Raw genomic sequence first — 10,853 nt, 5'->3', positions numbered from 1 at the left:
TTTGTTCAGCGAATCCAAAAATGCAATAATATACAGGACATTCCATTTAAAAAAACGCAACTTTGATACTTTTAGAGCTTTTGGGACACCCTGTACATTACAAAAATATTTTTAAAATGTGCACCCGGTAGGCGTCGGACAATTCATCAAATAATACCTTTTCAAAATCAAACGGTTTAGCCGCAAACTTCCATACCGTATAGCGTAAATAACCCTGTATAGTAAGTGGTATTCATTTTCAAAGAAAACGATTCATATTGTTAAAAGATTATTAAATGTGGTAATTGACGCCATTTTCTAGATTTCGTTTTAGGCTTTTGTCAGCAGGTACCTACTTTACTAAATAAACCAACATTTAAGCTTACCAGAATATTGACAACATTTAGATCCAAGGTTGGACAGTTTTTCTAAGAAATGTGATGAATTTTACATATGTTACTTTTTATTTTCTCTGTGTGTATTTGGCCAAGGCTCTGTAAACTAAAGGAATATTTAGTTGTGTATTATTAACTTCGTGAAAATGTAATGTCTTAAGTTTGTGTGGTGTTAATTGAGATGTTGTGCAACCTGAGAGTTCGATTGAAAATGTTAAAAGTCTAAAGTAATATTGTTATCGTTCTAACTGGTTATAAATTCATCATAGAGCAATTTTCCATTCCTTACAACTCTAAACTTTGAAGAAAAATACTCAAATAAAAGTGTTTGTAACAGGAAAACAGATGTATACAATTTCAAACTTGCAAACATCTTCGAGTATACTAAGTACGCTAATTTGTTTTTCGATTTTAGGCTATCCGATGAGCAAGAATCAACCAGCGTGTTTTATCAACCCTAGCGATAGCCGGTTAGACATAAACGCTGCTGAATTCGTGCCCGAAAGTGAATCCAGCAGCGGAAATTATAGCGGGACGACCACTGAAGATGAACTCTGTGATGTTGAAGAAGGTAAGCTGATTTAAATATTTATAAAGCCTATACTTTGAAGTTCATTTATTTACAATGTCGTTTCTAATCTAATTACAATATTTACATTTACAAACACTAATCACATCTATGATTAACATTTATTCATTCTAAAATATGTAATTATCTTACAGAAGTCCAGCGCCAAGTGGGTAGGAGCATCGGAGCCTATCCAGCGGCGAGTTATCATCCGCAGCAGGAGCACGTGTGCGTCCGTTGCGGATCTAAGTTTGTAACCCAGGGTGGGAGATATCTCACCGAAGGAACCTGTCGTTTCCACCCTGGGAAGCTGCGGAACCGCAACAGCCCATTTGGGCCTATGTGGTACACATGCTGCAGGCTACCGCAGCATACGCTTGGCTGCGAAGTGGGGCCCTGCCATGTGTGGAATGGCCCAACAGAGCTTGTTGGTAAGTCTCATTTGAACTCGTACATTATACTATTTTTCTGGTTGCTACTATTCGAATTATGCTAGTTTTTATTCTGCTTTCTGTGTACGATATCTATCTAAATAGTTTGGAAGCTTTAAATGTTTGAATACATTTTTTATAATTTACTTTTAATACTTTTGGAATTTATGGACATCGGTTGACTTCTATTCTACCAGCAGTAAAGAATTTTAACACTACATTTGATATAAACACTTTTAAAATCAAGCCTCTTAGTTGTGCCTCAATGCAAAGGAAAATGGGAAAATCTTGGTCTATTTCACCTTTTTATTCAAACAATCTTATAACTTTTACTTAAATACTAAACCACCGTAAAACTTTTTCTACCTTTTTCTACCATGTCGGCAGTGAGATCAGTTCTTTTAGCAAGAATGGTTCAAAATTAAAAATATACAGGGGGTCTGTAATTAGGAGAAATTTGACAATTGGATAGTGTGCCGAAGTCATTGGGGGCAAGCGATCTAAAATATTTTCAAGGTGGCCACACTTCCGGTTGTACCGATGTTTTAGATTTATTTTAAGGGCGTTTTATTAATATTTTTAAAATTTCTTCAAAATTTCAGAATTTTCCAGTTTTAGCCAAGCTATTATTTCTTCTAAATGCTCAATTTTCTTAAGTTTCACTTGTGCATCACAAACGCTGAAAATCTTAAGGTATTTTCCGTGAAAAATTATGAAATAAATTTCGAATCCTTCGTCGCTTTGTGAAAAGTTTTGAAGTCCCTTTCCAGCGTCAAATTCGCTACAGAAATAAAATAATTTTCTATCAAAAAACGAACAGAATAAGCGAAAATTTATAACATTTTATTTGGAAATCTCGTCACCTCTATTCCTCTCAAGACTCTATTCCTCTCAAGAGTTTGTTTAAAAAAATTGTTTTTTTAGTTTTGACTGAAAAACGCTTAAAAGACTTTGTAGAGTTTCACTTAAAAATACTGAAGATCTGGGGGTCTTTTTACACGAAAAATTACAAGAGAAATTTAGAACTTTGTAAAAATTTCACAAAAACTTTTCAAACGAAAATGAATTCCTCCCGTTTTTTCCGAAAACCGTTATGGTTTTCCCCAAAACCGAATGTTGGTAACAATTTTCGTAATTTTCAGTAATCTGCGTTTAAAAATGACCAACATTAGGTTTTACACTGAATTTTGAATTAGTTACTTCTTTATAAGAAAGCTTTGTAATGGCATTTGCATTGTTCTTTTGCGCAAATGCACGCCACTCCGTCTTGGCTATGAATTATATTAATATATCGTCAATAAATTGGTCAACACTTTTTTTTATGGCGACTTAACTGGTTTTAAAAAATGCTTTCAAAAATATGTTTTTCTCTTCCGCATAATTGTTTTCTTCAATATTTTTGTGTTCTAGTTTAACCGCCAGTCCTTAAAATTCATAATCAGAGAAACTCTCCTGCCTTTGCAAAATTTTCTCCAGATTTTCCACATTTTCTTCATCTGAACTTTTTTGATTCACTGTGGTTTCGTCGTTAAGGTTCTTTACGTGCTCGTTCTGATAAGATTTCATGAAAATAAATTTCATTTCTTAAAAATGAAAATATGACTTCCAGTTTTAAACTCATATGCACGGTTTTATTCACAGAATAAAAATATTTGTTTTTCAAAATACAAAGTTCTGATGAATATTTCATTTTTATATTTAAAAACTTTTAATTTTCTTTAGTTTTCTTCTTTCTTTCTTTTAATTCCACGTAGTAGGTATTTCCAGGCGGGGCAAGCTTAATTGCAAAGATTTTTAAGTTTTTGTTTTCTTTATTCTTTGTCGTATTTGTTGCCGAAGTGCACTCTATCGAGTCGTCGTAGCAATTACATTTTCGTTTTTAGCAAAATGCTTTGTTTTCTTGCTTAATTTTTTGTTTTTTCTTATCACTCACTAAACTGGAAAAAAAAATTATCTTGCAATTTTACTAAATAAACGTTCCCTGGTTCATGGTTTATCTGGTTTAGAAGTTACAAAATTTTTCATGTTTCATTCAGTAAGTTTCAATGGAAGTTTCGTCCAAAGTTTTATTCGAAAATTGCGGCTGGGGAGTGTGAAAAACTGAAGAATCAGTGCCTTTTCCAATGCCAATTAATTTTTTCCTGAGATGTTCTGCATGTTTCTTGTGGAGAAATTTAAATTTAATGCTCTATCCGGTTGCGATTTTTTTACAAAGCTATTGGAAGAGGCAGTGACTTTCTTCTGGGACAAAAGTTTTGGTGTTTTTCCACAAAATGATCCGGTTTGCTACTTTCATGAATGCTTGGCATATGTCTTGGAGAGGTTTGGAGTTAATAGATCATTCGATTTCAGAGTTCCGATTTTTTTAAAGAGTTATTGTAAACCTGCTTGATTTTTCTTCTGGGGCTCAAGTTTGGTTTGCCAATAAATATGATTTTTTCTCCACTTTATGCATGTTTTGCATATGTCCTGGAGGAGTATGGAGTTGATAATTTCTTTCCTTACGGGAGTTGTGGTATTTTGAAGATCTATTGCAAGCGACTTTTTTCTTCTAAGGCTTGGAAATTTCTGAAAAATAAGTCGGTTTGCCAATAAATATGATTATAAGTTTTCATGAATGCTTCGAATATGCTCTGAAGATATTTCAATTTGATGCTTTCGATTCGGTTCGGGAGATGCGAGTCTTTTCAGAGAGCTGTTGCAAGCCGCAGGAAGTTTTTCTTCTGGGACTTAAGTTTGGGATTTTCGGAAAAATCAGTTAATCTTCAAATATGTCTTGAAGAAGTTTATAGTTGATAATTCATGCGGCTCCGGAGTTGTTTTTTTGGAAAGGAGTTGCAAGTAGCAGTTACTTTTGTTCCTCACAGTGGTTATGAATGTTTGCTCAAATGAAATTTTCTAAATATTCCTCATGTTTTTGGAGGTTACTATAAAAACTATTTGCAACTACAAATTTAATGTGTATGGCTAACTTTGCTCATTGTACTTAATTATGTTTTTTCACCTTACTAAATGTAGTTTTTTTTGCAGTGGATGAATTATTTGTGGAAACCGAAGAACGACCGATGTATTATGAATCAACGACTAACCTGATCTTCGCTCTAGACTGCGAAATGTCGTATACCGCTGCAGGATTGGAAGTTGTAAAAGTGGCTGTTTTAAATTGTGAAGGTGTTCCGATATATGTTGAATATATTCGACCCTTAAATCCCATTGTGGACTACAACACTAGGTTTAGTGGAATTGTAGCGGAGGATTTCATAAATAATAGCTCGAAAACGTTAAAAGAAGTTCAAAAGGACTTGAAGAAGTTTATTTTTAAGGACACTGTTTTAATAGGCCATGGGCTTGAAAATGATCTCAAGGGTTTAAAAATAATTCATAAAACGGTGGTCGACACGGCATTTACATTTCCACATCACTCTGGTTTTCCTTTTAAACAATCATTAAAATATTTAGTGCAATCAATGTTAGGTCAATCTATACAAGGCGGCACTACGGGACATGACCCGTGCGAAGATGCGCGAAGTTGCTTGTTGCTGATCATTTTTAGAGTATATGGTGACCAACGATTCGAAACTGATTGTGCAGTAGACTGCGTATAGGATAACGACAAAAGCGATTTTATGGATATATGTATTACATAAAATCGAATTTGTCAATTCTTCAAGTTCCCAAAGGAAACATCTCTCTGTATGATCGCTGCGGAATGTATGTTGACAAAAAAGATCAATAGAATCTCAGTATACAACTGAAGTACTAATGTAATTGTGATATTTTATAAGATTGTAATGTAATTGTGAAACAACAACTTATGCGAGTTCCTTAAAAAGTACAGAATTATTGAGTGACTGGTACTGTCTTATTTATTGACGTCTACATTTGGCTTGTTTGTTGTAAATTTTATTTTAATAGGACTGCATTGTATAAAAACTTAAATAATCTTAATAAAAAATAAACTTAGATAAACTCAATAATTCTGTACTTTAGACTTAAGTGGTACAGACCAAAATTATACTACTGTTTAATATTATGTATTTTATTTGTAAATAATTTTTATAGTGTATTTTTTGTAAAATAGGACAGTAAATCCGAATAGTTTTGAGAAACTTACTTTGTTTTCTTCATACTTTATTCCCCTTCCGGTATCTGGGCAGAAAGTGAGTTTAATAATACAATTTTTGCAGTTAAGTATTAATCTGAATTTGAATGATTATGTCAACATTATTATATTTTATTAATGAGATAACCAGGAACAATTTGGCTTTATTCAATTATAATTAGAAAAAATAATTATATTGACACCGTTTGGAGTGATCCAGTAAGTTATTTTAAGAACTTTCTATGCCATGTAAGTAACTTTCTCTTAACAGATAACGAGTGGTAACAGGCCAACTTACAAATTATCCGTTTTACGAGGTTGGGAAATGATGCTGGTAAGTAAAGCTCTGGGTACTTATTGTGCTGAAATTCTTCTTGATTTAAAACTAACTGCGCCATTTACGGAATACATTTAAAAAACCAGTTTTGATCACCAGTTTTGTTACTTAAAGATGAGAGAAGAAAACCTTGATTTCCGAAAAGTTGTTAAACAGTCCCACTCTTTTTTAAAATGCCGTATTCTTTTTTTTTAAGTCAGTAAGAAAGTAGTTAGTAGAATAGGAAAACGTCTTCAATGACTCAGATTCAAGGATCCGAACATAAACATAAAATAGCATAATAAAAAATTTTAGAAAACTGAAAATTATTTCAGAACGAATAAAAAGCTGCTACTTGGCAGAGTTAAAGAAATAATACCCGTTCCTTAATCAAATGAGTCGGTTGAAATAAAAATTTTATTTAAAAAATGCTGGTATTTAATTAATTTTATTTATGTTTAAACATTTCTCTAGGGTTACTTGATTAACGTTTAGTCTTCATACAATAATTTTTCTCAGCGGCATTTTTTCCTGTAAATGCTTTTAAACGATGCAAAGCCTTACTCACTTCAGAGGCATATAGCCAAAAAATCAACATTGAAGGAAAGACAGTGGTTCAAAGGCAAGTAAAGACATGAATTGCAATTTTGATTTTGATTTTTTGGTAGAAATGTGCCAGCAGAGAGCTTGAGCGAAAAGCAATAAAAATTATTAGAAGAAAGAAAAATATTAATTTCATACAAACGCTTTCAAAATATAAATATCAGTTTACACAACAACACTAATCAAGCATCTTTTGATGGTTGTTATAATAGGGCGGTAAGTTTTTAAAAGTCTATTATTTAGTTTATTTTTATTATCTCACCGTTTCCAACTGGCAATTATCTTCTGCTTGAAATGGCTAATTTGCGGTTGTTCCGACTGCACCAGAACCCACGCATAGTGAAAGTGTTTCATGCAAGAAAATTTCTCTCTTTGGTGTTGAGCAATTCGGCAGGTAAATGGGCAAAAGACACGTTAACTTCCACGTTCCAAATTGTTGCAAACAAAGCCATTAACCTAAATTACACTTTTTGGTTGAAGGATTCTTCGCGAAATGAACGCAAGTACATTGTACTGTAATGCTGGTTTATTAATGGCGTTTTTAAACAAATTACAACAGTTCCGACTAATACTTTAGCAAATAATTGAAAATATGGAAATGACGAGTTTTTCGGTCTTTTAGACAGTCGGAAAAACATTTCTTCCGACGTGTCGCAAGCACGAGTGGTTTGCATCTGCAGATGTAGCTTGGTGCAACAACCGCCTCTGAAGATGCAAGCCCATAGTTTCTTAATAATTCGGCAGGTAAATACATATTAATCAAAATATCAAAACTTCAACCTGAAGAAATATTTCATCTGTTTAATGTTGGGTAGATTCGAAACGAAATGTCGAGTCTCGGGATTATTTGATAAAGTCAATAAAAACAGATATTTGAATGTTTTGGAGGGTTTTTGAAAATATTAAAATTGTTGAACCGAATATTGAAAAGAAGCGCAGTGCGAATATCATCCAAAGAAACGGAGCATCTAAATATTAAGAAAAAGAACGAAAAGCATCTCAACTAAATATTAAAATTTATATTGACATCTTAGCAATTGACTAATTGTGGTTTTTGCATATTTTTTGCTCATAATTCGTTTGATTGCCAGAAATTGTTGAAAGCGAAAAAAATGTTTTAAAATTATTTCTTTTCTTTTAATTGTTTTTTTCGGGAAGTATGGATATTTTTAAATTAAATATTTTATGTAATTTATTAAAATAGCAATTCAACAGTACCCCGCAAAAGTTCGGTTTGCCCTATTTGAAATTAAATAATTCAAACCACTCATACAATTGCGACGCATTGTTTTTTTTTATTTATTCTATTCCGTTGACCTAACTGCGTTCTCGTTATTACATTACTTTATCCGATTAGAGATCCAAAAATTGATGAAAATATCTGGTCAGTGATTTGAGTGCATCCTTGAAATTATCACTGGATTCCTGTTCAAGCATTTGAAATGTGTATGTTGATACATGATAAGACGGGTGTTTCGTCGAAAAATCCCGAAAAACCAGTGCAACGAAATTACGTTTTTGTTGGGTCATTATTGACGCAAATCAGTGTACTTGACTAATTCATGATTTCGAAAAATTATCCGAAATGTTTCTTTAAGTTAATTTATGCAATTTTCCTTTGATTATACTTTTCTTTCTTTCCAAGCGTGAAGCTCTCAGTTTTGGACAAACCACCTACTAAGCCTTCAAAAGATATGTAAATAAATTACACCTTTGAGTGAAACTTCCTAATGTTCGTATGCTGATTACTGAGCAACTAACATTAATATCTATTAGGTAGATGCATTGCATCATGTCTATTTACTGGCAGTTGAAACCAGCCAAGTCATATGGCTATAGAAAATCAGCCCATAAAGGAGCAGTAACGTACAAAAACAATAACCAAGCATCTCGAACCTAATGTGGGAAAATAACCTAGATAAACGAAGTCTAAAAGTAGTTTAATGTCGGCAATAAAGCCACTAATAACATTTTTCAGCGTACCCGATTGCGGCAGTACGTGTGTGCCATTTTTTTGCAACAACTCTAATAATCGTGTTGAATGATAATCATTTTCTTCTTGTTATATAATAGCGTAATATTGTTATTATGTTCCTAAATCTATGGTTGGTGGCAGTTGCACCGAAATTATGGGCGGTACCTAATTTTTAATGTAGCGATTTAATTGCCCGTATAATTCGAAATTTTCATCGGGCAAAGTACTGAATACTGATTAGGCATCTGTTGTATAATCGTGATAATTAAACTTGGAGGTTAATGCATTAATATTATATCTTTAATGCAGTAATCAGAACTAAATTTTCGATAATATTTATAACAGTTGCAAAATATCTAACTAACGAGTATAATCTTGCTCTAAAAAGTTTCATCAGAGTTTGCTTTTAACTAGAACTAGTTTTGCCGATTTTTCAATTCATTTTATAAGCCTCTGATTGTATCACTAGCTTAATAAAACACACACATTGTATTTTTTGCGTAACTTCCACTCTTTTTGGAATCAATTTACTAGAAGAAATCGTTTTTTTTCGTGGAAAACAAGTTAGACTGTAAAATTGCGATTTGATTTTATCCACCCTCAAACGTACTAAATATTAACCTTTGATGAGAATGATCTCTTTCCACCACCTTTCTAATGAGGGTCCATATAAAGCCAAACGGTTCCATATAAAAAAAATATCTTGGGGGTGTTTTTAGCTATGCTCAATTAAACTACTCAACAATTTAAAAGTTGTACAACTAATTTTTCTCTAACTTTGAAACTCCGTAACTTATGATTGTTGCAAGTGATCTTAATGCTGCTTGCCTATCTATAATATAATAAGCCTTATCTAGTCCAGTTCTTTTATGTCCGCGTGTGTTTTTGCAAAAATCTTGTACTTCAGGGAAAGTTTCTACAGGGTGCAGAATAAAACAATACAAATTCTCTGAAAGTTTGACATCCTCCCAATTGAACAAAACTTATTTTTTTTATTTCAACACCAGAGTTAGACCGGTTATCTCAAATCAAATCGGTCTGATATTTTTCATCTGTCATTTTTATTTACAGGGTCACCAAAAAATAAACTTTTTGGTCTTGCACTGATCACATTTTTCCCGGTAGACCGATTTTCAACATCTACGGCTCATGCTGCAGGTGAAATTTCATAGACGATTGAAAACCAAAATTCAATTTACATTTTTTACTACATACAAACTTTATTTCAAACAATCCGTTCATTCATGCCACCCTGTATATAGAATTTTTGTTTTAACTCGACTATGAAGTTTCGGTTTCAAGATTTGTGAAAATCTTGAAACCGAAAAAAAAAAGAGGTCCAGATTTGTGAAAATGGCTCCGAAAACGAATAGCAATAATTTCATAAAAACAAATTCAACGAAAACGTAGTCCAGTTTTTTCGGTAGAACTTTATTTTATTCGACAAACACGATGGTGAAGTTTGCTGAAATTATTTTAGAGCAAGTTTTACGTTTTGGTATAATTTATCCGCAAGCTGCCGAACATTTAGAGATACGACCACGATACACTTACAATACTTTTATACATACTTTTATGTGTATCGTGGTTACGACCAAAATAGTCGCAGAATTTATGAGTCAATATCCATCTTAGTTTGGTACTTTGCTAATTTTAAGTGTTCCTAATTAGTATCAAGATGTAAGGTTTATACCACATAAAAAAAACTATATAGAAATTCGAAAAAAATCCTTTAAGGGATTTTGTTATCAATTACTTCTCACTTATATGATAATTATACATTTTGCAACCAAGGACTTCTGAATTACATTAGCCTATTAGGCATAGCTCGAAATTATTTTTAAAATTTGTCCGCATTATTGCATTTCCTACACGAATCGGTATATGTCCTAAGGTTATTTGCAGGTGATAAATACTGAGATTAGCAACTATTTGTGAATATGTACATAAATTCAACTTTCCTTACGAAATTCCTGAAATAGGTAGCGCACGCTACCAACTATAGTAATTGAAAAAATAATTGAAGTAGTTTATAAGCAGGAAATACATTAACACTACAACGTTTGCGTTTATTTAATTATAAACGAATCACGAAACACCTTGGAGCGATTTACACTTTCGGTCCTTAAAATAGGATCATAATCTAAAATTCCCCACCATATAATAGAATTGAAAAAAATCCATGCTTACTTGAAGATTATTTTGCAATCATAAAGGTATTAATGATGAGCAAAGGAAAAAATATGTTTTAATTGTTTCGTTACATGGGGAACCATTACAACTTACATTAATTGTTTTTGTTGTATATATTAACAGTGCTTTTTACATTTACATGGCAACAGCCTTGCTATTTTTTTTTTATTTTTTTTAAAAAGTTTGATTTAATTGCAGTTATATTTATTGCGTATTTCTTGCTTGCTCTTGCTTGTTAAGCTATTTTGTCTTCGATTTAACTTGAAGCCATTTCGAAAGGCTAAAAATCTA

At 32.5% G+C, this 10,853-nt stretch overlaps 1 protein-coding gene across 3 annotated transcripts in view; it reads left to right on the top strand.

The window, feature by feature from the left end:
• Positions 1–10,853, top strand: part of LOC109536904 (transducin beta-like protein 2) — a 52,178-nt gene that overhangs the window by 33,281 nt on the left and 8,044 nt on the right. For 2 of the 3 annotated variants that reach the window (XM_048664152.1, XM_019903357.2), the window contains exons 5-7: positions 790–945; positions 1,098–1,373; positions 4,404–5,482. The exons of the other annotated variant lie outside the window; for it this stretch is intronic. In XM_048664152.1, the coding sequence (XP_048520109.1) occupies positions 790–945; positions 1,098–1,373; positions 4,404–4,978 (1,007 nt within the window). In that variant the 3' untranslated portion in view covers positions 4,979–5,482. Of the gene's footprint in view, positions 1–789; positions 946–1,097; positions 1,374–4,403; positions 5,483–10,853 lie in introns of those variants that run through there. 3 annotated transcript variants of the gene reach the window in all.

The sequence above is a fragment of the Dendroctonus ponderosae genome, unplaced genomic scaffold (assembly GCF_020466585.1).
Source record: "Dendroctonus ponderosae isolate FM_Combo_2020 unplaced genomic scaffold, Dpon_F_20191213v2 Dpon_F_20191213_2, whole genome shotgun sequence".
Classification (NCBI taxonomy): domain Eukaryota; kingdom Metazoa; phylum Arthropoda; class Insecta; order Coleoptera; family Curculionidae; genus Dendroctonus; species Dendroctonus ponderosae.
The sequence above is the reverse complement of the archived record's forward strand: the minus strand, read 5'-3'. Positions and strand labels throughout refer to the sequence as shown.